Source organism: Rattus rattus, chromosome 5, assembly GCF_011064425.1.
Source record: "Rattus rattus isolate New Zealand chromosome 5, Rrattus_CSIRO_v1, whole genome shotgun sequence".
Classification (NCBI taxonomy): Eukaryota; Metazoa; Chordata; class Mammalia; order Rodentia; family Muridae; genus Rattus; species Rattus rattus.
In genome coordinates this window covers 152,232,959-152,259,074 of record NC_046158.1, presented here as the reverse complement: position 1 = coordinate 152,259,074, position 26,116 = coordinate 152,232,959, and the positions used below count along the sequence as shown (strand labels likewise).

At 49.6% G+C, this 26,116-nt stretch overlaps 1 protein-coding gene across 1 annotated transcript in view; it reads left to right on the top strand.

Moving 5' to 3' along the window:
* Nucleotides 1-26,116, top strand: part of Eya2 (EYA transcriptional coactivator and phosphatase 2) — a 104,649-nt gene that overhangs the window by 38,920 nt on the left and 39,613 nt on the right. Inside the window, exons 5-8 of the mRNA XM_032904801.1 lie at nucleotides 4,005-4,072; nucleotides 6,655-6,829; nucleotides 16,092-16,234; nucleotides 23,342-23,425. Of these exons, the coding sequence (XP_032760692.1) occupies nucleotides 4,005-4,072; nucleotides 6,655-6,829; nucleotides 16,092-16,234; nucleotides 23,342-23,425 (470 nt within the window). The remainder of the gene's footprint in view (nucleotides 1-4,004; nucleotides 4,073-6,654; nucleotides 6,830-16,091; nucleotides 16,235-23,341; nucleotides 23,426-26,116) is intronic.

Sequence of the window (26,116 nt, the reverse complement as noted above, 5' to 3'; positions counted from 1 at the left end):
CAATCAGAACTACGGTGTTTTCCTAGACAGTTTAGGATTTAAAACAGGGTTCTTTACTTTGTTTCTTCACACTCTGCAGTATCCCAAGCTTCGAGTGAAGTTGAACAAGGCAGTTTAAAACGTAGGAAGGGTAAGCACACTTCCAAAGGTGCTCTCTAGACCTGAGGTTTAGACCACTGGGTACATATATTTGCAATACACTGGCTACTGAGAACAGAACTTTGGGCTCAGGAGAGAGATGATTGAAGCCGTTACGACACAGAAGAACCGGCAATTACACACTGTAAATATAAGGACACTTCCTTCTGCCTGCTGTTTGCAAAAGCTCTCTGGCAAGATCTTTTACAAAGAACCACTTTTTAAGTGTAATTTACCTACCTAATGCATGCGTCCTGAGATGTATGCATGAACCTCCAAACGCCTTCCTGCGTGTTTAGAAAATACACAAGCATCTTTAGCAATCTTTAAAATATAAACTTGAGAACATACACACGGGGAAAAAGTGGGAAACAGACTAAGAAAGTCTATGGCTTGCTGGGCTGTGGGTGGTGTCTAGGACCCCGGGGTGGGCGGGGCTTCTGGGCTCCTCCCACCAACTTGATTTTTTTTTTTAAACAGAAGTCCTACATTCTCTTCCCCCAAGTTCTGTTCCTATCACCCCCAGATACATTCCAGGTAGTCATGACTCCTGCCAGAAGGGTTTCAGTCTTTGCGTTTTTAAATATTCCTTTTGAATTTATAATTGCACTTATTTGCGTGCATGTCAGAGGACAATTTGTAAGAGTCGGTTTTCTCTTTCCACCATGTGGGTCTGAGGATCGAACTCGGGCTCTTGGACTTGGCAGCAGACACCCTTTGCATACTGAGCCGTCTTGCTGTCTGTCCATCAGCCTTTAAGTTTTAACTGCTCCTCTGTCAGACTTTATTACAAAGATCCTGAATATCTTGTGGACCTGACCTATGGAGCCCTCTGCTTTGGGAAAAGAAATTAGGTAGCATGGTGAGGGGTTCCACCCAGAGTTATTTCACAAGGCTGTTTTCAGAAAGCCTGACACAGATGTCCCATCTATGGGTGGCAGCTAGATCACTTGAATGGGGAATTTGGTTTGGTTTGGGGGGGGGGCGAGCTAGCTTTCTGCTTCTGTTTTGTCTTGTGTGCAGAAATACCCACGCCTACCCACTCTCTACCCATGCTTGGTACGGACTCTGATCCAAGGAAGGGAGGAGGAGGTGTCTCTCTAGCAGTTCCTCAGACACCGCCCCAGGACCTGGGGGACTTAGAGAGATCCTGAATGGTGACTGGGGAAAGCATGCAGTCAGGGAAGGCTTGATCTGAACTGAGGTCCAAAGGAGGAAGAGGAAATAGAAGGACAAGGAGAGTAAGAGACAGACACGGGACCCCACTGGGACTCTCTCCTGACTTCCGTTACACAGGGCTCCTCAATCCTAAACGTCACTCACCTTACCCATCCCAGTGTGACCCACTAGGATCCACTCTGACCCACTGAGATCCCACTCTGTCCTCAAGGCTGGTCTGCACGCATGCACAAGAAGGCCTGGTTGGAAAGTCTAAGGCTAGCCCATTTTACTCAAGGTCATCTCTCTGGTCCTGGTTGAAGGGACTCTGACCAGCTTGATTGAGTGTGGCAAACATGTGTCTCTTATTCTCTGCCCTCTGTGCCTCTGGAGTAAGTAAATCTCCTTTGTGCTGAGAATGTGGTCTTGGGGGTTCCTGAGTCAATATTTTTCTTTCACTGGTTGCCATGGTGACCCTACCTGCCCCAGGACAACTCCTTCTCTTCTGTGTGCACCCAAGGAAGGCTGACTTAGGGCAGACTTGAGCAAGGGTGGTCACAGTCGGTCCCCCGCTCTTTCTCAGAACAGCGCATTGTTTATTTTCCTTTGGTGACTCGGGGTCATCTGAAGAATGGACAGCTGAACAAAGCTTAGGGAGAAGACATCGCAGCCCAGCAGGGAACCCCTCCTGGGCCAGAAAGATGGGGTAGGAAGTCTTGGACAACAGTGCGTGCGGCCTCGAGTGGTTTCACAGACTCGTTTTGATGGCTGTTAGACACGGACATTGCTGGCTGGGACAATGTGGTGAGGGGTAGAAGGGGGGAAGGCTGGCGGCAGCAGGTTCTGCCAGAGCTCTCCCTTGTCGACACCCTCTCTCAGAGACAGAATGCTCTCTCTCCGCTGGGCTCTGACTAGGATACTCTGCCACCCCCACCCCTACCCCAGCCTCTTCTGTGGCTAGATGTGTCAGCACAACAGGTTCTAGACAAGAGAGAGACGGACCTGGCAAATTCAACTTCCTGGTTGTGCTTTTACAGGGCAGACAGGGCCCAGGGATCTTTCTGCCTCAGCTGCTCCAGTGCTGGGATTCCAGGCAGGGGCGCCAAGCATGGCTTTTTGTAGAGGCGTTAGGGATCTGAACTCAGATCCTCATGCTCGCAGGGCCTGCAGACTTTATCCCCCTGTCCTGAGACACTGAGGAGATCCACTCTGGGCTCCTTTTGGCCTCTGTCCCTTCTTTTCGTTTAATTCCTCTCAGTTCCCATCACTCGCAGGCAGAAACTGTGAGATGTCTGAAATGGGTTTTCTCTGTGTTTTTTTTTTCTTTTTTTCTATTACTATAAGGAAACACTGGAAGCAGGTTAACTCTATAAAGAAAAAAGGTTTGATTAAAATCGTAGGCCCAACATAAGATAAGGCTGTCCCGGGTGAACAAGGAAGGCCATTTTGACAGGCACCATGATGCCTGAGGTATGCGTGTGTGTGTGTGTGTGTGTGTGTGTGTGTGTGTGTGTGTGTGTGTGTGTGTGTGTGTGTGTGTGTGTAAATGAAAGATTATATCAGCAGGCAGAGGATAGGGTGGCCATGCTGGATCTTCTGTGACTCTCTTATAGCTAACTAATCGAGGAGTCCCATGAATGAGACCCTCTGAGCTCCTAGGACCTCCCAACATGGGAATTCTTTCAGGACAAACTACATCCAGGCCACAGGGGGCACACTCTCCTCTCAGTACGGGGCACCTGCAAATACTCGGGGAGAGGGTGTCAGTTCTGTGAACTCTGGGGTGTCACCTGTCTCCCGGTTTCACGAGCCATCAAATGGTTCTGACTTCCTCGCCGCTGGCTGCGTCATTTATTCCCTGGCAGTGCCCTGGTTGCCTAAGTGCTGGTCCTCACTGTCCACAGGGCACTGTGTGAGGCTCCGGACAAGGCTCTGGGGCGATGGGCTTTCAAGATGTATACAGTGTTCCAATTTTACAAGATTCTGCAGATTTTCTAGAATGTTCTAAAAAGAAGTCTTAGTAATGGATGTTATGACGGTGACACAGAATATAAATGCACTTGGCACTCCTTACACTTTAAACTGAATAAAATGGTGTTACGTTCCATAATTTTTAACCACAGTTTAAAAAAATAAATAATTTTAGGCTGTGCATAGTGGAGCATACCTTTATTCCCAGCACTCAGGAGGCAGAGGCAGGTGGATCTCAGATCTCAGAGTTCGAGGTCAGCCTGGTCTATAGAGCAAGCTCTAGGACAGCCAGGGCTACACAGAGAAACCTTGACTCAAAAGAAAAGGAAATAAATAAATAATTTATTAAAAACACAGTTACCATGATCAGCAGGATAAAAGCACTAACCAACAAGCCTGACAACCCCTGGAATCCACATGGTAGAAAAAGGACCAACTCCTGCAAATTTCCAAGTCGCCTGACCTAGACTTGCAGGCAGGCACCCACGCACCTGCACTAGAATAAAACAATGTTTCAAGTTCCAGGTCACATTTACTCCTCTCCTTAATCCCTCAAAAGAAATTCTTTTCTTTGTTTACTAAAGAAACCAAGGCTAGGGAGATGTAGCCACTGGTCACTGGTTCTGCCCCCAACCCCCGACCCCCCACCTCCTGACCCCAGGCCTGAGAGCCCCATCTGCTACTCCTTCTCCCTAACCTGTCCTGGGGGAGACCTAACCTGTCCTGTCCTCCTGCAGGCACCGCAGGGCTCTATCAAGGCGCCAACGGATTGACCAACACGGCCGGATTTGGGAGCGTGCACCAGGTAGAAATGGCACCTGCCAATTCTCTTCTCAATTCTTTCTTTAACTGTTCCCCTTAACTCGAGGTGTACGACAGTGCACGACAGAGCCACCTCACACCCACGATTCCTACCAGAAAGCTGGCCTCATTCCAGGGGCCAGATCGGACAAAATAACACTAGAAATAAAATTGCAAGATTCCCAAGATGTCAGGTCTGATCTTACCTGAGCTGGAAGCATTTAGGAGCTCTTGAGTGTGGACTGTGGGTGCAGTCTATGTGCTTTCCCTGGACCACAAGCCTCTCCCAGGACAACGCATCCTGCTCCTTCTGCATCTGATGGTTGTTTCAGGGGATGCTGGCCACTGTGGAAGTCACTTGGCTTTCCTTAGAGTCAGTTAAGAATCAGTCTGGAGACAGCCGGATGTGGTTGTGTACACCCGTAGTCCAGCAATCAGGAGAGTGAGGCGGGAGGTCCAGGAGGTCAGGGTCATCCTTAGCTATTTAGTATGCTCAAGGCCAGCCTGAGCTATATGATACCTTGTCTAAAACAACCAAAAGGAATTTAACTAGGGACTGGGGAGGATAGCTCAGTGGTTAGGAAGACTGGAGGTTGAGTCTCAGTACACACCTCAGGGGGCTCATATCCCCCTGCAACTCCAGCTCCAGGGGATCTGGCACCTTCTTCTGGTCTCCATGGGAGCATACTCCCACACAGACATATATGGCATACTCCCAACACAGGCACAGACACATAAATAATGAGCCTAAAGGGCTGGAGAGGTGGCTCAGTAGTTATGAACACTGGCTGCTTTCCAAAGGACCTGAGTTCAATTCCCAGCACCCACTGGGCAGCTTATAACTGTCTGTAATTCCAGTTCCAGGGGTCTGACACCCTCACACAGACATGCATGCAACCAAAACACCAATGCACGTAAAATAAAAATAAATAAATCATTTAGGAACAAAAAGAGTTAGCCTACGAAAGGTAGAGGGTGTGGGCCGGTAGTAGCATGAGTGCCAGCATGCTCAAAGCTCCGGGTCCTAGCTCCAGGACCTTTGGGGAGACTTGCTACTGGACCCTCTTCCCGTAAATCTGAACTCTCGAAACAAAAGGCTCGCGTGTTGCTAATACACAAAAGTACCAAGAACAAACACTCTCCCCTCCAGCTCCATGAACGACACACACAAAGCCAGAGCTTGTATCTGAAATGGGACTTTCCAGATGCAGTTCTTAACTCCAGGTAGCTGACCATCTTACTCTAGGACCCTGCCACAGATTCAGAGTCCCTGGTAATTCTGACTTAGCAGAAATGAGCTGGGGCCCAGAATCTTCTGTGAGTTTCTTGTGAGTGAGTCACTGATGATGATGATGATGATGATGGTGATGATGATGATGGCGGTGGTGGTGGTGGTGGTGGTGGTAGTGATGGTGCCAGTGATAGAGATGGAGATGGTGATGGTGATGGAGGTGGTGATGATGGCGGGGTAGGGGGAAAGATGGTGGTGATGATGGTGGTGGTGCTGGTGGTGATGGTGATGGAGATGGTGATGGAGATGTTGGTGATGGCAGGGGTAGGGGGCAGATGGTGGTGGTGGTGGTGGTGGTGGTGGTGGTGGTGGTGGTGGTGGTGGTGGTGGTGCAGGTGGTGATGATGGTAGAGATTGTGATGATGGAGGGTGGAGATGGTGGTGATGGTGATGATAGTGGTGATGGTGATGGTGATGGAGATGGTGGTGATGGTGGGGGCAGGGGAAATGGTGGTGATGTGGTAGCCCTGACAATGGTAATAATGGTGGATCATGACTGAGGCTGTATTGGAAGGGATGATAGCTGAGGCTGGGGGGACATCCTGGACCCTGATATCGTAGGGACTGCTCTGTTTTGTTCTTTGAAACGTTCTTGAGATGTCCCTCAGCCCAAGGTCTGCGCTCCACTCATGGCTCACACAGCATGAGATGTCCCTCAGCCCAAGGTCTGCTCTCCACTCATGGCTCACACAGCATGAGATGTCCCTCAGCCCAAGGTCTGCTCTCCATTCATGGCTCACACAGCATCTCTGAGGTCTCAATGAATGTAGGCCCGGTTCTCACACTGGAGACACAGCCTTGACCAAGAGACTGTCGATCCACCGTCCTGTTCTTCAGGGTCATCAACAGTTGCTCACCCTCGGGCTCTCCTACAGGCAGGAAGACCAAGGACTTTCCTCACCTCCATGGCCAGCCCTCCACCCCCAACCCCTGGAGCTGTTTTTAGAGATGGCTGGACTCGGCAGCCACACCACAGCTCCCAGTCCTGGGGAGACGCAGGTTCAGATGGGGATCCCCACCACCTCAGCCTTCCCGGTGTGGGTCATCTTGCCCAGTCCTGTGTCAGCCAACGAGGGACCACCCTGTTTCCACTCTGTGGCTTCGTCCCTCTGTCCCCGTGTCTCCTTTACTTTCAGCCTGTGCCACTTGCACTTGGCTCTTGGGTCAGAATCCATTTATGGGAAAACTAGACATCGATCCTCTGGAAAATCGGGGTTTGCTCTGAAGAGGGAGCCCGGGATGCCAGGCATGGCACCTCATTCAACCCCTGTCCCTTTTTTTTTCTCTCTTGCCAGGATTACCCCTCCTACCCCAGCTTCCCACAGAACCAGTACCCCCAGTATTTCAGCCCATCATACAACCCGCCCTATGTCCCGGCCAGCAGCCTCTGCTCCTCGCCCCTCTCCACGTCCACCTACGTCCTCCAGGAGGCTCCTCACAATGTCAGCCAGAGTTCTGAGTCACTGGCCGGTAAGTAAGCTCTCGTTCTCACTCACGCCAAGCTCCCAAGTGAAGCAGCTCTGCGAGCTGTGGTCCAAGAGAAACGCATGCTTGCACAGTCTTCTCTCTACCCTTAGTAACAAGCATTTATGAAGCACCTACTGTTTTCCAGGCAGTCCTTAGTTTGAACGACAAAAAGCGGGGAGGGGCTCTGAAGATTTCTTTAAAGACGCAGGTTTTTTTTTTTTAATGCGTGTATGTTTGGATGGCATGAAACCGGAGTTACAGGGGGTCGTGAACATGTAACCGGAGTCCCATGTGTGTGCTGGGAACCAAACCGGGCTTCTCTGTAAGAACAGAGAGCGCATTAAGCCGCTGAGCAATCTCTCCAGCCCTGGGACACTGTCCACTTGGCCTTTGTAGACTGCAATCAAATAGTCTCACAGATACATTTGCAAACTGGAGTAGGAAGGACGTGCCACAATCCTCACAAGAGAAGGGCTTCTCACCCCCCAGCCCGCACCCCCATCCTCCACAGAGAACAGTACAGGTCAGAGTAACAAGTACGGACTAGTAACTGTGGGACTGGGATTTGAACCCAGGCCCTCAGGCTTCATCTTCTGGGCTGAGCTACTCGTTGGTTATGCCCAATTAAGATGTTCCCTAAAGCTCGCAGGGGCAGGACTGGTGGGGGAAGGGGAACTAAAGCGATGGCTCAACTGTGAAGAACACTCGCTGCTCTTCCAGAGGGGCTGAGTCTGTTCTCGGCACCGACCTTGGGTGGCTCACAGCTGCCGGTAATCCCAGCCACAGGGATCTGACGCCCTCTTCTGGACTCTGCAGGCACTGCACACACACATATTCAATGTAAGATAAGTCGGCCTGAGAGCTAGCGGGCTACCCTCCCGTGTCCATTCTCTCTGAGGAGGTTGAGCCGCTGTTACTCACGGGTCTCAGCCTTCTAGGATCCTCACGACCCCTGCGGGGTACAATCAACACTGAGGCACCGGAGTTTTAGGGAAACCCTGTATTACACAGGACTTTTAGACTCCAGAAAATAGAAAAAAAAAAACTATATGAAAGAAACAAAAACACCTGTGAGGCAGGTTATAAGCAGTGTTGGAGAGTTAGCGTGGCATAGGTCAGGGACTTTATCCTGCCTGCTGCATCACCACAAAGAAGGGCTTCTTCCTTCTAGATCCTTCCGCCAGAGCCTTAGAGCACTCTCATTGGCCAGTTTAGTCACATGTCCATCCCACAGCCAGCCTTTGTGGCTTAGGTACAATGCTGGGATGGGAGAAGGTCTTATGCCCAAGGCTGGAGCCAGAGTAGAGTCAGCGCTGTGCCAGAACCAATAGACGGGGGGACAAGGAAACCCAGCACTCCAGAGCCAGAAGACAGTGGACACACCCACACCCGTGTCCTGGATCTCACCTCAGCTCTTAGCTACACAGGCCAGGGTGCTTCCAAATCTGCAATCCTCCTGCTTCAGCTTCCCAACCAGAAGTTGTTGTCTGACTTAGATGTTTCCAGAGTCTTGGTGTTTTCTTCACAGAATTCATGAGGTGCTCAGATGTAGCAAAGCCACAGGGGTTTTATTTGAGGGCAAAGCAAAAGCTCAGGGTAGAAACACTGCGGGGGAATGGTGGGCTCCAGCGAGGTTGCTCAAGAGCCCTATGCTACTTCCGGGGTTTCCTTTTGTGGGTCCAGGAAGAGGAGGAACTGGTTGCTAGGGGCAGAGTCGGGATGATTTTCTGTTTTGACTGACAGGTCTCAGGTATATAAACCTTGGTTTGCTACAGGTATCCTTTCCCATGATACATCTGGCTTAATCATATGCATGCCCAGTCATGCATAGGCATAAGATGGTAATTAGAAGATTTCTTTTTACCCCCAAAAGGTCATTCAGAGGACATGTTCCCTTACTGTGCATGTACCAAAAACCAATCCAGATTGGACCACGTCCCCTAGTTCCAGGATGAGTTTGGCTGCAAAAGGGAGTTACTGTGAGGTTGCTAGGGAGTTACTGGGGGAGGGGGAGGAGGAGTGACAGGTTGCTTTGTCTGGTAAGGAGCATGTGTGTAGTTCTGTGCAGGACGTGGTGGGGGATGGGAGTGGTGGCTCAGCTAGTCTGCAAACTAAGTGTCCCACAGGTGCTGGGGTCACAGGGGCACCCAGCTTAGAGTCTCCTTCTTCTGTTGTTTTGTCTTATTTGAGACGGAGTCTCCTGTAGCCCAGGCTATCCTTGAACTCAAGATGTAGGCGAGGGATGGCCTTGAATTCCCATCCTCCTGCTTCCACCTTCAGTGCTGAGATTATAGGAATGGTCTCTACACCAGCTTTCCTTCTGCCTCTTTCCAGAGTCTTCTGGTGCTCTTGGGTTCAGCAGCCTGAGGCCTTTGGACAGTCACCGCTAGCTATTCCTTGCTTAAAGAGCAAGGAAGAAGCAGCGGGGAGAACCCTGCCCCCTCTCTATCTGGGCTCTTGGTGTGGCTGTGGATCCAGATCTCCACGTCCCTTCCCCGAGGAGCTCCTCTTCCCTGTCCAGAAGACAAATGGAGACACCTGGCCAAGTATTTTGGAGTCGGCTTTCAAGGGAGCGTCAGGCTTGACCGCTCTTTAATCCTCATAATCTTGTCCAGAACATTTACCGAACACACAGCCCTTCTCACTTAGCAACTTCAAAATCATTTTCTTTCGAGAAAGAACACGGAGTCTAGTTAACTTCTCTTCCTGATCTTGGACAACCGTTGGCGCTCTGCTTCTCTGAATGTAGTCTCCGAGCACTGGTCTCAACAAAGGAGAGGAACAGGGGGCTGGTGGGAAACAGGGATGGAGAGGAGCTACTGGCAGGAAGATGGGCTCCTAGATCCAGAGTTCAAGGGTGAACCTGACTCATGTCACTCTTCCTGAGGATTCCTTGAGTTAAATGGAAAGGTCATCTCTAGGTCCCATCAGGAGCAAACACAGGACTCATTGTGGCTCTGAGGTGTCCTTTCCACACACTCCAAGATTATTTATCCCTCGGCCTCAGGTATAACAATAAAAGGTTAGGGTGACTTTTTGTCTCACAAGTTCACATAAATGTTAATGGCATCATGGGGCTGGAGAGATGGCTCAGTGGTTAAGAGCATTGGCTGCTCCTCTAGGACCTGAGTTCAGTTCCCACCACCCACATGGTGGCTCACAATCATTGGTCCTAGGGATCTGATGCCCTCTTCTGATCTCTGAGGATACCAGGCATACATATGGTGCACAGACAGACATACAAGGAAAACACTCACATACAAAAGATACCAAATCTAAAAAGAGTTCTTAATCTAATGGTACCAATAATTGTAAGCTCTAACTGGGGTGCCTAGCCTCTTTCCCCAGTATTTGTTGCACGAGAAGAACATTTTGCTCATGTGCACACACATGCACACACATATGTGCACACATGCAGGCTTTTAGTGTTTTCCACAAAACTCCACTTTTGAAACCGTCTAAAGCACCTGACGTTTTTCCACCTACTCCAGTAGTTTGATTGACAGATCCCACTGGCTCTCAGCTCTCTGCTAAGAAATGGTCTCTAACACTTTCCTCTTCCCGGCCACTTTGAAAGACATGCTGCTCTAACGGGTGTCAACGTCTGTGCGGGTGCCGACAGTGGGCAGAGGACTCTATGCAGCCCACTGCACAGAGAAATGTCTAAACACCTGTCCAGACCCAAGAGAACAAACACACCAGGCCAGAACTTCTTTCCTGTGGTTTAATGTGCTCCATGGTACTCAAGAGAAAGTTGGAAGGTTGTTTTTAATTTGTTAAACCACCTCCCTCAGCCAGTAAGAGAATGCTAAGTTCTCAAGAAGAGATTTAAGATTTTCTGTGCAGTCAGATAACATCTGACAAAATTAGAAGCTCATGCACCCTTTAACCCAACTATTCCCCAACTAGGAATTTATCCTAAAGACAACTCCCACATAAATACAAACACTTAAGAAAAAGAATCCTGGGGTTGGGGATTTAGCTCAGTGGTAGAGCGCTTGCCTAGTAAGCGCAAGGCCATGGGTTCAGTTCTCAGCTCCGAAAAAAAGAAAAAGAAAAAAAAAAGAATCCTTATTGCAGTTAATATCAGAGCAAAAGACTACAAGGAATTTAGTAGTGCTTAGGTGGACTCTTATTAGGTAATCAGTGGTGCAACCACCAGTGGAATACTATGCAGCTCTGAAAAAAAGGAGCGCAGTGACATCATACAATGATGTCTGCCTAAACCGCCCTTTTTGAACTGCTATCATAGGTGGAGAGAAGTAAAGCAAATGAAAATCCAGGCACCCTGTCTCGCACCTACAAACTCAGCACTCAGGCGGCTACAGCAGGAGGATTGCCAGGAGTTCAAGGCTAGCCTGAGTTACACACTAAGTTTCTGGCCAGGTTGAACCACAAAGTGAGACTGTTTCTTGCCTCACCCTCATGGGGAGAAAAGAGAAAATAAAAAACAAAACTCTGTGTGAAACCTGTCCCCAGAGTTTTCTTCAATAGAAGAGTAGGTTGGCGTCCATGTTTACATAGGAAGTTTCTGGAAAGGTGCAGAGCAACCATCCGTGATCCGTTTCTCTGGAGAAGAAAACTGGGGATGTGGCATGGAAGGGAAAGGCTGTGATAACAGGCAGTCTGTACAGCGCATCTCAGCAGCAGTGTGCTCCCTCCGGCAGCATGCAGGGCAAGCGTTCCCTGAAAGACTCACATTCTGGACCAGATAGCAGGTTCTGGCTCAGCTGGCATCCAAGACAGAGAGCCCGGCCTCTGGTGACAGAAGAATTAAATCACTAATAAGTAGAAAATGCTTCTGGAACTTTCTCAAGCATTTGACATCTCAATGCCACTTCTATGCAACCTGGGGGTCAAGGAATCCAAAGGAAGTTTAAAAGTGCTTTGAATTAGGACATATCACAATTTATGGAATGTCGTTAAAACAGCAAAGGGAAATAACGTGGTTGTTAGAAAAGAAGAAAAGGGGTTACAGACACAGCCCCTCATCTTGTTTAATTTTTAAAAAATATCTATTCGTTTCCATTTTGGGGTGTGTGTGAGTACTTGCTTTTCTTTGTCTTTGGGTCACATGTGCACCAAGCCCATGGAGGCCAGTGGAGGACATGAGACCCCTGGGACTGGAGCCACAGATATCTATGAGCTGCCATGTGGTGCTGGGAATTGAACCCAGGTCCTCTGGAAGAGCAATGCTTTTAACTGCTGAGCCCTCTCTCCAGCCCCAAGACCTCGTCTACCTTAAGAAACTCTCAAAAAGGACTGGAGAGATGGCTCAGCGGTTAAGAACACTGACTGCTCTTCCAGAGGTTCTGAGTTCAATTCCCAGCAACCACATGGTGGCTCACAGCCATCTGTCATGGGATCTGATGCCCTCTGCTGGTGTGTCTGAAGACAGCTACAGTGTACTCATACATTAAATAGATAAATCTTTAAAAAAAAAAATGAACTCTCAAAAGAGACAAAATAAGCAGAGGCACAAAAATAAGAGACCAGAGTGGAGGGGACCAATGAAAGGCAAAAACAGAATAAAGGGGGGACCACAAAGGAGAGGGGTGACGTCATTGTGATTGTGCCTGAGTTGATAACTTAGATAAAATGTGGAGTCCATGTAAGAGAAACTCCCTGCCTCACACAAGAAGCAAGTGGTTCCTTACACAGCCGTGTAGCCAGTGAGACGCCGACGCCGATGGCAGTGGCGGTGGTGGTATTGGTGTCGTTGAAGATGAACAGAGCAAGAGCTGGGGAATGGCTCTGTTGGTTAGCCTACTGAAGGAAGCACTGGGCTCCATCACAGTACCACATAAAACCAGGTGTAGTGGTGCACATGTGTAATTTGCACACGTGTAATTTCAGTACTGGGGAGCTGGAGGCAGGGGGATCAGGAGTTCAAACTCATCCTTAGCTATGTAATGAAGTGTACTCCAGCTTGGGTTACAGGAGACCATGCCTCAAAGGAAAACAGAAGTCACAAAGAAAATACCATCCCCAGAAGGCTTTGCTGGTTGATTCTGAACATTTTAATAAGAACCACAGGTTCTACAGGAACTTCTAAGAGAATTAAAGTTAAGTGCATCCTGAGATACCCTCTGAGGGCATCACAAGCTGGAAGCTGAAACCGGACAAGGCCATGAGAAGGAAACCCCAGGCCACACACGTCAAAAACAGAGATACGTCTAAAGAAAGCGATAGTACGCCAAGACTAAGCTTTTACTGATTGGGCCTTTATCCTAAAGATGCAAAAACTGGTTTAAAATTGGAATTCAATTTATATAATGTGTGATATTTGCAAGCTGAAGGGTGCTTAACATTTCAAAACCTACAAATCAGGTGGGGAGGGAGAGAGAGGGAGAGGGAGAGAGAGAGGGAGAGAGACAGAGACAGAGACAGAGACAGAGAGGCAGAGATAGAGACAGAGACAGAGACAGGGGAGACAGAGAGCAGAGAGAGACAGAGAGAGAGAGAGAGAGAGAGAGAGAGAGAGAGAGAGAGAGAGAGAGAGAGAAGCTCTACCTCAGCCTCAGCCACATCTGGCTTTTGAATGTTTATTCCTTCCCAGGTGGAGGTCACCTGTCAGCTCTCACTCAGTGGGGCAGAGCTTAGAGGTGGGGTTTTAGGGGGTGATTAAGTTATGAGGACAGAGCCCTGAGGAATGGGATTGTCCCCGTAAGAAACAGTAAGAGAGCTGATCTCTCTCCTGTGGAAGACATGACAAAAACCTACCCATGAGCGGGGCATGGTAGTGCCTTCCTTTAATGGAAGCATTCGGGAGGCAGAGACAGTTGGATCTCTGTAAATTTGAGGCCACCCTGATCTACAAAGAGAGTTCCAGGACAGCCAGGGCTACACAGAGAAACCTGTCTCAAGGAAAACAAAACAAGTAAACCATAAACAAACAAACAAACAACAAAACCCTACCCACAGACAAGCACAACGACTTCACCAGGAACTGGACCTGCTGACATCTTAACCTTGGACTGTCCAGTTTCCGGAACACTTGCAGGGCTGGAGAGGTGGCTCAGCAGTTAAGACAATGCTGTTTGTGCACAAGACCCAAGTTCGGTTCCCAGCACTCATTTGAGTAGCTCACAACCACCTGAAACTCGAGCTCAGGGGATCTCTCTCTCTCTCTCTCTCTCTCTCTCTCTCTCTCTCTCTCTCTCTCTCTCTCTCTCTGTGAGAGACAGAGAGAGACAGAGAGAGACAGAGACAGAGAGAGACAGAGAGAGACAGAGAGAGACAGAGAGAGACAGAGAGACAGAGAGAGACAGAGACAGAGAGAGACAGAGACAGAGAGAGACAGAGACAGAGAGACAGAGAGAGAGACAGAGAGAGAGACAGAGAGACAGAGAGAGAGAGAGAGAGATGACCTTTTAACTTTTAAGAATACACTTGTAGGGGTTGGGGATTAGGCTCAGTGGTAGAGCGCTTGCCTAGCAAGCGCAAGGCCCTGGGTTCGGTCCCTGGCTCCAAAAAAAAAGAACCAAAAAAAAAAAAAAAAAAAAAAAGAATACACTTGTATCGTGTAAGTCAGCAATCCATGGTGGGTTATTGTAAAGCTTCAACAGATCAGCAGACACCATGAGATGTTACAACGTGAACTGATTCTCAGTAGTGAGGAGTGAAGCCTGGGCCTGGAACCTGCTCGGCAAGTGTTTTCACTGAGCTGCAGCCCAGCCCTCTTTTTCATTTTTTTTTTTTTATCTTGAGACAAAGTCTCACTAACTTGCACTTGCTGGCCTTGAACTTACTCTGTAGCTCAGGACCATCTCAAACTTTTAATCCCCCTGCTTCCACCTCCCAAGTAGCTGAGGTTACATCCATACCACCAGGACCAACTAAGATGTCTGCTCTTACTGCTTTGATCAAGTATCTGAGGTTAGAAGAAATTCTTCCTCTTGAAGAAAGCTGTTTCTGACTCTGTGCTGGGGTCCGGTGCTGGCTGGCGGGAGGAGGCCCCTCCATCCCTGACATCACACTGGGTTTCCTCTCTCCTGTGTCTGTGAGTCGCTAAGGAGCTCTATAAATATTAAAGAAACAAAATTGAGTCCCTTGGGTTTTAGGGGAAAATAGGAGGCAGAATTCAGCCCATTCCCAAATGCATTCAGTCCAAGCCGACCCTCCCTCCCACTGTGCTCTCTGAGAACTAGAGGAGAACTGGTTTCTGCAGGACACGTTCAGAGGCTAAAACTGTTTTGTGAGAAAATGGGACGGGATGTCCTCTTAGGGTCCAAGAGGGTCTACGGTTATGCTGCTGAGGACAGGCCCAGATCTTGCCACTAATCTGTAGGAACCCCAGGCAAGTTCAACAAACTCATTAAGCCACAAATACCCATGTGATTGGGGGTAGGAGGGTCCCTGGAAACTAGCTATGCGAGGCTGTATTTCTACGTTGCCATAATGCCATCCCAGAGACTTGTAACTTTATAAAGAAGAAAGGTTTATCTAGCTTACAGCCTGGAGGGACCCCAGACCTTTCCAAGTGTGTCCCCAGTGGATCTGAGGACCTCTTACTGGCTCCACCCTTGAAAAGCCCCACCATTACCACTCTGGGGATCAAGCCCCAAAGCATGAACTTGAAGTCTAATTGCTGGAAGCTCATCTCCCTGTGGGCTTACATTTTCATCTTTCCATCCACGGAGGAGTCTTCAAGCCATCGGCATGGGCTGCTCACTGTAGTCAGACCTGTCCTTCGCTTCTTCCAGATCTTTGAGCAGATAACCCTTCCCTCACAAACCGCTCATGTAACACCCCTACCACCACCCTACACCCTACATGCACAAACACATTTGTGTGCAGAAACCAGATGACGGTCTCAGATCCCACCCTCAAAAATGCTGTTTCACTTCCTTTGAGACAAAGTCTCTCACTAGCCTGGAGCTCACGAGTTAGGCTAGAGTAGCTGGCCCGCTATCCCTGAGCCAGACCTGTCTCTGTCTTTCCTAGCACTGAGATCGCCCCATGGAATCAAACTCGGGTCCTTGGGCCTACACAGCAGGCATTTTACCAGTTGAGCTATGCTCCCTGCCTTTGCCGGAGTTTTTAAAGTGCTTGATCCTCTAGACAGGGCCCAGAACCTGAAACAGGGCTTAATGTCTATGGCTGGAAGAAAGTCATCATGGCATGGATGGCAGTGACCAGCAGTTTAATCTTACAATCTTGACCTCTGGTGCTGTCTTTAGGGTCTCTTCTGAGGACTGCATAATGAAGTGGAAGAGACACCCAGCCAAGAATCTGACCTTTATATCATCCCGTCTCTCCCCAGGAGACTACAACACACACAACGGACCCTCCACACCAGCAAAGGAGGGTGACACAGACAGGCCACATCGGGCCTCGGATGGGAAACTCCGGGGCCGGTCAAAGAGGAGTAGTGACCCCTCCCCAGCAGGAGTCAATGAAATTGAGGTAACTAGGGGGTGTCTTTGGTGGGGGGGACTGATCTATATCTGTAGCCCGAATCGAGGCTGAGGGCTGAGGCTCTCTAAGCCTTTAGTCAGTTGTACTTTCTAAGCACAACCCAGCGACAGAGCTTCACTACCCAGGGGGAGAAACGCAGAATTATTAGGTTGACTGTATAGGATCCTGCTGGGTGACTAAACTGGGGAAGGACAGCCTGAGACCAGCATGAACCATGCTTCTCACACCTTGGTGGCATCTGAGTCCCCTGGGGGATCATGGGGCCCTCTCAGAGGCTCTAATTCCATAGGTCCTGGGCAAGCCAGAGAAGTGGGTGTATAACAGGTCCCTTAGACTGCTGAACCCCAAAGGGGCTATACCCTGAGAGCCCCTGGTTAGGAAGATAACAGGCAGGATCTTTCAACTGGAGTACACTGATGGGGGCATGTACCAGGTCTCATCCCAGACAAGTAACTATAGGTGGGGGCAGTTTAGGAAGTCCACCTTGTCCCAACCTGGGGCTGGCCCAAGGTCTCCATCCTCAGTGTGACCCTAGTAGTTCAGGCAGGGATGTTCCAAGGCTGGGGACAGAAACATCTGCAGAACTGGAAGGGACCTTCTTCCTCAAGCTGAATGCCAGACCCGCTTGGTCACACTGCCTGACGTGGGGACCCCAGGTCCCAGTGGTTCCAGTGTGCAGCCAGAGCTGAGGAGGCTGGTCTGGAGGGCACACTGGCATTTGTCAGATATGAGCATCTTTCCTGAGCCAGCCTGACCAGGGGAGGAAGACAGGGGGGACACAGGCCTCGTGAGTGCCCTTGAGATAGACCCAAGTGTACACAGGGAAGCAAGCAAGTTCAAGGGTCTACCCTGCTCTGTTTGCTAGCTGCCATGTGCTCTGGGGCTTGGGTAGCATCAGGAAAGATGGGATTTGTGCCCAGCATGTCAAACATACAGGGGTACCTTTGCCTTCCTGGACACCTCACAGGACAGCCACAAACTCAGATCGTGTGAGCATCCTGGTCATTCCTTAATGTCTTGGACTCTGTCTATCTAATAATAGGCTGGTAGAAACCCATTTCATTCCTGAGCCCCAGCCCAGCTCCCAGAAATATATGAGAGTCCCAATGTTTGCTTGGTCTCAGTACATAGAAGCGCAAAGCTTGGTCACTGCCATCGTCCCCAGCACTGAGGCCTACCGGCTTAGGGAGAGGCCAGCTGCCTCACTGCTGCCAGATTGTGCAGTAGCCATGAAAATCCCTGTTGAGTATAAGGACATTGGAGTATCAGCCACCAGCCTTTGGTGGCAAAAAGAGGAACCACGGAACCTACAGGATAAGAGGGACATGTTGATCAGGCTGCAACAGCCAAGGGGAGCCTGGAGGGATGTCTCCACCAATAAAAAGCTTTGTACACAAGGGCCTGAGTTTAAATCCCCGGCATCCATTACTAAGCCAGACTGGGGGTGGGGCAGGCTCAGGACAGAAGCAAGCAGATCCCTGGTATTTGGTGAGCATATATTCTAGCCAATCAGTGACCTCCAGAGTCAATGGGAGGCCCTATCTCAAAAGGTAAGGTAGAAAAACAACTAAAAAAGACATTTGAGCTTGCTATCTGGCCTCCACATGCATAAACACACATCTGCACACTCATACACACACACACACACAAACACACACACACACACACACACACACACACACACAGGATTAAAGAAATACAAACTGCAGGGAACTACCAAGGACTGTCAGGGTGATGTCCCACCAGGGAGCAGGCAGAGAACCTAACACCACTTGACCCAAGGTCAGACCAACTTAAGTGTTAGCCTCGTCCCTTCATTGATGCCCTCTGGGGAGGGGGATGAGGATGCCCTCCTCAGAAGACCTGTGGGTACCCAGGCCAGGAGCACCCCACTACTAAGGCACCTAGTACCACCTGTGCCACTAGTGTGGCTTCAACGGTGGCTTGTGGCTTTGCTGTTCTGTCCTGGAAAATACTGTCCTTGTGAGCCTCACTCTCATCGCTGCTCTAAGTCGGCAACAAATGGCACACTCTAGGTTTCTGCTGGGGAGAATCACCCTCAACTTGGGCCTCAGCATCCCCGCCCTCAGGCCCCACCCCCTTCACTATGAGATGGGCTTTCACTGCGTTGCCCAGGATGGTCTCAAAGTCCTACCTCGGTCTCCCAAACGGCTTCGAGTCCAAAGGGATGCGACTGTATCCAGCCGTGTATCCCAGGCCGACCTGTGTTCCTCCTGCCTCAGTTTCCCAATGTGTGCCCAGTACCCTGCGTCTGTTCCTATAGTCAAAGGTGGGGTAGGGCTTGAGACAGGGTTCTGCTACATAGTCCAGGCTGACCTCAAGCTTCAAATCCTTTCACCCACCTCAGCCTCCTGATGCTGGGATTCTAGGCAAGTACCATTGTGCATGGCTTCCCCTCAGTCCTAAAGCTACCCTTCTCACTGAACTAGGGGCACCCTTACATTCCCTTCAGTGGGGTTTGGGTCTGCTTCAAAAGGCTCCTGTTGTCTGTGGCCTTCCTCGCTCCTGAATCCCTGCATGACCCCAACAGTTCAAAACTGCATAGAGTAGCCTAGGTGGCTGTTAATACTCCCTCCTGGGGGACTCTGCACTAACGTTCTGTGGCTTCTGCTCTTAGGGAGACGTTTTTTCCATGCCACTAGGAGGGGTGGGAGGGTCAGAGCATGGAAGTGGGGTTCACAGGGAAATATTATTCTGGAAACACCTGCTTCTTGCGGGCAGGGGTTGGGAGGGAGAGAATGGGCAACCGAGGTGTGAGCACCGCCTTGCTTCTGAGTTTACTGTCAGCAGGCTCGTTCACACCTCTCAGGTCTCTGGCAGTTTCCTGAAGGGCAGACCCCCAGGAGAGAGGCCTGTGCTGAAGCTGAAGTTCTGAGCACGTGCTAGACGGAAACCCTTGGGCTACCGGTGCCAGCCACCAGCTTGAGCCGTCTGGCGTGTGAAAACGGAGTCTGTATAAAGGATGCAGAACCCTCTTGGAACTTAAAGAGGGTGGAGAGCCAGGCAGTGGGGCATCAGAGAGGTGATAGGGCCAGCCTGCAAAGTGCAACAAGGAAACTGTTGGGCCTCTTGCCTCGTGTGCGGAAGGAGCTAAAAGCCCCCGTGCTATGCGTTTTCAACAGCCCTGCCCTGTACAGTACTCCTCAGACCCCTCCAGTTTCCCCCAGTTCTCACTGAAGCCAAGTCCTGGGGTAGCTTTGGGCTCGTCTCTATCTGCATTGAGCCTTCTCTTCCCCTCAGGCCACTTGGCTACTGACAGCCCCCAGACATGAGACTATGGTTTTCTTTCAGACCCCAAATTTAAGTCTTAGATCTATCTGGGGTAGTTAGGGATCCACTCATCCCAAGTTGTAGTAGCCATGGACAGAGACCTGCAAGATGTCCTCAGGAGCTCACCCGCTAGGGACCTTTGGCTGAGAGTCAGTGAGGCAAGAAGACGAAGCTAGGACTGCTTGAGGGAAAGTTCAGTGGGTAAGTCATTGGAGCCTGAAGACATCCACAAACTGCTTTTTAATTCTGCAATTAAAACTTGTAAGTTAAATTGATCCAAGGCATTGAGCTCAACAAAACGCCTCCTCCAAGGGAATGCATTCCTAACTGTTTTTTTACACAGCCTATATGGCCCACAATAAGAATACACTTGCTGCTGGAGAGATGGCTCAGCAGTTAAGAGCACAGGCTACTCTTCCAGAGGACCCAGGCTCAATTCCCAGTACCCACCCCGTAGTTCATAACTGTCTGTGACTCCAGTTCAAGGGATACGGCACACTCATACACAGAGACATGCTCACACAGAGACATGCTCACACACAGAGACATGCTCACACACAGAGAAATGCTCACTCGAGAGGCAGAGGCAAGCAGATCTCTAAGTTTGAGTCCAACCTGGTCCACACAATGAGTTCCAGGACAGCCTAGGCTACACAAAGAAACACTGAGAGGCAGGGGAGAGAAACAAACAGACAAACAAACAAACAAACAAACAAACTCCGGACTAAGGAGGTGGCTCTGTGAGTGCTGTACTTTGTTTTCTCGTTGTTTGAGCACCATGACCGTGAGGAAGGGGTTGATTTGTCTTACCCTTCACACTGAGGAAAGTCGGAGGCAGGAGGCAGGAGTAGAAACCACAGAGAACACTGCCTCCTGGCTTTCTCACTGGCTCCTCCTCAGCCTCCTTATACAGCCTAAGCCCACTTGCCTAGGGATGGTGCCACCCATGGTGGGCTGGGCTCTCTTACATCAATCCTCAATCAAGACAATCTCTCACAGACATAGCCACAGGCAGGTCTTGTAAAAGCAATTCTTCAGCTGAGGTTCCTCTTCCCAGGGCACTGGATCTAGGTCTGGTCAATTTGAAAATAAAAACTAACCAGGATAGAGCATAAAGGGCTCACTGTGTAAACTCCAGCATCCACTTAAGAGCCCAAGGGTGGCCATGCACTTCTGTAACCCTAGTGTGTTTGTTGACCAGTCAGCCTAGCCAATCAGGAAGCTCCAGGATCAGTGAGAGATTCTGTTTCAAAAAATAAGTGATAGAGGAAGACACCTGATGTTGAACACACACACACACACACACACACACACACACACACACACACACATAGGAGTGGAGAAAGTCAGATCTGCAAGGACTGGGTCAGTAAAACATCAGCTCCGTCATCTAGACCCTGGGCACCAGAGAATACTGAAGGGATGAAGGGAGAGAACCCAAGATTTGGAGAACATTGTTTCTAAGGAGTATTGTGTGAGCAGAGAAAATATGAATAATAATTTTGTAAGAATTTGGGGGAGTTACTTTCCACAATCCCTTCAGAAAGTACAACTTAAGGATGTGCTCAGGTGAAAAACAGGGGGAGGTGAGGGTGGAGGAGATTTGGAATCTAGGGAACAGTGGATTGAGTTCAGAAATGCACAGGGTGGAACTTTAAGGGCACTGCTTTCAGGAGCCCAGGGGCAATCCAGTCCTCACTCCCCCATCTTTGAAGATACTCTATGTGAGTGTATGTGTATGTGAGTGTGTGTGTATATATGTGTATGTGATACTGTGTGTGTATGTGTTTGTGTATGTGTGATACTGTGTGTGTGCATGCATGTGTATGTGCGTGTGTGTGATACTGTGTGTGTGTGTGTGTGAGTGTGTGTGAGTGTGTGTGAGTGTGTGTGTGAGTGTGTGTGAGTGTGTGTGTGTGTGTGAGTGTGTGTGAGTGTGTGTGTATGTGTGTGAGTGTGTGTGAGTGTGTGTTTGTGTGTGTGAGTGTGAGTTTGTGTGTGCAAGTGTGTGTGAGTGTGTGATACTGTGTGTGATACTGTGTGTGTGAGTGTGTGTGTGAGTGTGTGTGTGTGTGAATGGGCTGTGACTGCATCTGAGGTTATAGTGAAGGCACATTACAAGAAAGAGAAAACAGAAGCGACCAGCAACTCCAACAGAGGCTGGGAGTCGGTTCTACCAAGCAGGCGGGACTCACCTGGGAACACACCGGGATGATTTTCATCAGGGTGTAGACAGAAGAAAGAAGGATAGACAAGGAGACACTTGACCTTGATGGTGGACATGTTCTCCTCAAAGTGGATCTGGAGCCATGAGGTCGGTTAGATGTATTACTTCTCTCTACAATGAACAACAACTTAAAAAATGTATATAGCTCCTAATTATCAACATTTAAAATCAGCAGGTAAGGGCTTGCAGGGAAGCTCAGTGCGTAACGACACTTGAGACAAGCCTGAGTCGGATCCCTGGAACCATAGAAAGGCAGAAGGAGAGAGTACACACATACACACAACAACACACACACATATATACACAATAGCACACACACACATATACACACACAGAGATACAGACACACAATGACACACACACATATACACAATGGCATACACACACAGAGATACAGACACATAATGACACACACATATACACAATGGCATACACACACAGAGATACAGACACACAAACCCACACATAGACACACAATGACACACATATGTATACATCACACACACACATATACACACAATCACACACACACACGCTTACACACAATGACACACACAATGACATACACATATATCCACAACGACACACACACACATACACACAATGACACACAAATATACACACAATGATATACACACACTTACACACAATGACACACACAGACACACACAGAGATGTACACATACACATAGACACAAGCACACATACAAACACACACAAACATGGACATACATAGATGCACACACACAAACAGACACAGATGTACACACAGAGAGAAACATACACATAGACACAGATACACACACACAGAGAATGACACATACAGACAAGCACACAAACACAAACACACACAGAGACACAGAGACACATACAGAAACACACAGAGACACAGAAACACACACAGACACACAGACATACAGAGCCACACACATGGTGGTACACATGCCTACACACACTTCATACACATATAATAATAGTCTTTTTAAAAGTCCGTGTGTAGAAGACATTGATGGCTATAAAACTAAACATGCAGAGTGGTTAGCTCACACTGACAATGAAGAAGAAAAACCATCGGAGAGTGAGAGCAGAGGCAGAGACAAGTGGGGACGCCTCAGCCCACTTGCTCCTCTGCCTCAGACTGGGGATGAAGTGCAACAGTTCCATGGATTCCGACGGAGTCCAGGTGTTGGCAAGTTCCTGAGGAAAGCTTCCCCTGTGTTATTTAGAACTGCAGAGTCAAATGTGTTACAAACGGAAACAGCAGTGCCAGGCTTACAGCGAGCGGTGAGCTAACTTGCCAGTCTCTCACTGTGAACAGCATCCTAAGGTTTCTTCATGTGCTTTTGAGAGAAGCTTTTGAGTGAGTCCTTTTGAGTTTTTAGTTGAAGACCCTTGGTTCCAGCTCAGGGGGAGCTGGTGGGAGTCCAAAAGTCAGCTACGATAACATACATTGGAGTTCACTGGAGGTTCAGGGCACAGCGTGGGTTCCATCTGCAGACTCCTCACGGAAGACTGGGACCTGTGGACATGACGTAGACATAGGCGACTCCATCTTTCCTTCCTCTCTTCTATCACAGCGCGTGTTCGTCTGGGACCTGGACGAGACAATCATCATTTTCCACTCCCTGCTCACAGGAACGTTCGCATCCAGATATGGGAAGGTAAGGATTCTGCTTTGTCTTTCTCTTTAAAAAAAAAAAAAAAAAAAGTCACATTTATGTGTTTGCTTACTCTGCGGGCGCCTGGGTTTCTGGGTCTCGGTGTGAATGTGTGCGGCACTGTAAGAGTGTGAAGCCCTGAGGATGGCGTGGGGGAGTCAGTTCTCGCCTTCCACCACGTGGGAGCCCCAGGGATTGAACTCGGGTCAGCAGGCTTGACAGCGGGTGCCTTTACCCACTCAACCAACCGGCTGGCGTGTCTCCTTACTTTCCAAAGCAACCGTGTGCCCAGGCTGCCTGTCCTGGGAATCCCGGAGGCTCCTCGTGACCATATGCCAACACAAAGCTGACTCTTTGAGTCAGCCGGGGATTGGATGCTAAGAAATGTCCCTTTGGTCTGTGAGAATTCCGTACATTTCCCATCTGACATCTCATGCCTTTGCTCCCAAAGCATGAAGTCATCGGTGTCTATAATTACCAAAATCCTTGAGGTTTACTTTAGAGGGCAGAGGTAGACCGCATCCAGACATATAATAAACTAGAAACTGGGTCGAAGTGCTTTCCTCAGTTCTCTAGACCGAGAAACAGGCATTATGGGGCCAGAGGTTGACAGTGGGTATCTGTCTCTGTTTCCTCCTCCCACTGAAGCTGGGACTCGCTTCTTTGACAGGATTGGCCCCAGCTGTCTTCCCCAGCTCTGGGGTCCCAGGTGCATGCCACCGTGCCCGGCTCTTGACCCAGTTGTCGGGGACCTTCCTCATGCTTGTGTGGGAGCACTTCACTGAGTGATCCATCTCCACAGACTGCTGTGGACTTAACGAACCACAAGCAGATGGGCAGGACATTTGTTATCTCTTCAGGGGGACCGGGAGGGGCCGAGGGTGGCACCTAAGAGGAAAGCAATAGAGGTTTGCCTGCTCCGAGGTGAGAGGCCAGGGGTAACTGCCTCCGGCACTGGTGGGGAAAGAGACCCGCCGAGCCTGGGAAACCCTTTTATTTCTGCTTAGTGTGCTGGACTTGACATCACCTCATGGCTTTCCCAGCTGCTCGAAGTTTTTATGGAAGCCATAACAAGCCGGAGGTGTGATTAACAGGGTAGATTTATTATCTGCCACAATGCTGTGCCGGATATAAAAATGGTGTCAGGGGCGCAGAAATCTCTCACCCATAGACACGTCATTAATATGTGTGGCAGGGACGGCGGCGTGCTCTTTCAGGCCCCGTGAAGCTTAGGTGGTTGCCAGCAATAAGAGTAGAGCCAGCAGCCACAGCAAGCACACGCCATCCCCTAGGGCTGTGCCTGGCAGGCACGTGCTCCCCCCGGGGCTGTTGTATGTCGCCCATTAAGGCTGTTTTGAGGATAGCCATCCATCGAGTGCAGTCACCACCCCAGACACACACTGGATTATGCTGGGTGAGACTGTAAGCCCGGGAGAAGCCGACCTTCCTATGTGTGTTCCCTGGGCTTCTCAAGCTAAACCGAGAGGGCCCTTGAGGGAAGGACCCAATGAGCACTCAATCCTGAGTCCCGTACCCTAGGCTCATGTCATACCTCAGTGCCAGCCACCTCTCCCCAGCCCCACTCCTTCAGCCAAGCCATCACTTCAGCTGGCCCTCCTAGCTGGTCCCCAACCTCTGCTTTCCATGCACCTGTCTCAGTCTCTCAGCACGCTATGGAGGCAGATGTGTGCCACCGTGCCCAGCTTCAGGTCTGGTAGTTAATGTCATCTTCTTGAAGGGACTTCCTGTAACAACTTCCGTCAATGGTGCATCTCCACCATAATTCCGCGCTTTGTGGATGCCACCTTTGGGGACTCGGAGGACAAGAGTCCATGAGCGTTTCTCACCTTCCCAACCCAACAGGGTTCAGGGGACAGGCTGGCTTAGTGTGCGTTTGTTGGATGAACCAATCGGGGTGATCTAGGACACCAAGCCTCTGGGGGACCAGATCATCCATTTTGCCTCGTTTGCTGCTTCGTGGTAGCAGGACGCAGTCACAGAATGTGGTCTCCCACTTAGAAGGCACCAAGTAAATATTTGCAGGAAGAAGGGAGGGAAAGAAGGAGGACGGAGAAAAGGGAGGAAGACAGTGTCAAAAGAGAAATTCCTAACCGGTGGCCACTGGCCAAATTCAGCCTGCCGATATTTTTGTTTTGGCCTCTAGGGTATTAAAAAAAATGTGAATTTATCGCCAACATTTAAAAATCAGGCAACTGCACAGACCAAAACAATCCGGATTTCTAGCTCTTCTTGAAAAATGAGGAAATCTGGCAAGCCAGCACTCCCCTGTGGCAGCAATCAGCAAGAACTCGGCAGCAGCTGCCCTCAGGGCCCATGGCCCCGCCTGCCCCCCTCAGCCATGGGGCTCTCCAGAGCCCCCCTGGGAACCTGAGTTTCTATGTCCTAGAACTACCAAACTGGGAGGTCAGAGCTGGAAGGACCCAAAGCCACCATAGGCTACCAGTCTCCATCATTTGAAAAAGAAACTGAAGCTCTGGGGGAGTGAGATCACCCAAGAGAGAGTGCAAGTAGGACTCAGGCTCGTCTGCCTTCTTGTGTAATCTCTGAATGTCCTCATTCCTCTTCCAGAATCGTCCATCCCCTCCCCCAGCTCCCCATATGGTTAAAAAAAGGGGGGTAGGGTTATTTGCTAATTCTGGAAGACCTGAACTTAAGAGGCTTGACATAGCTGGT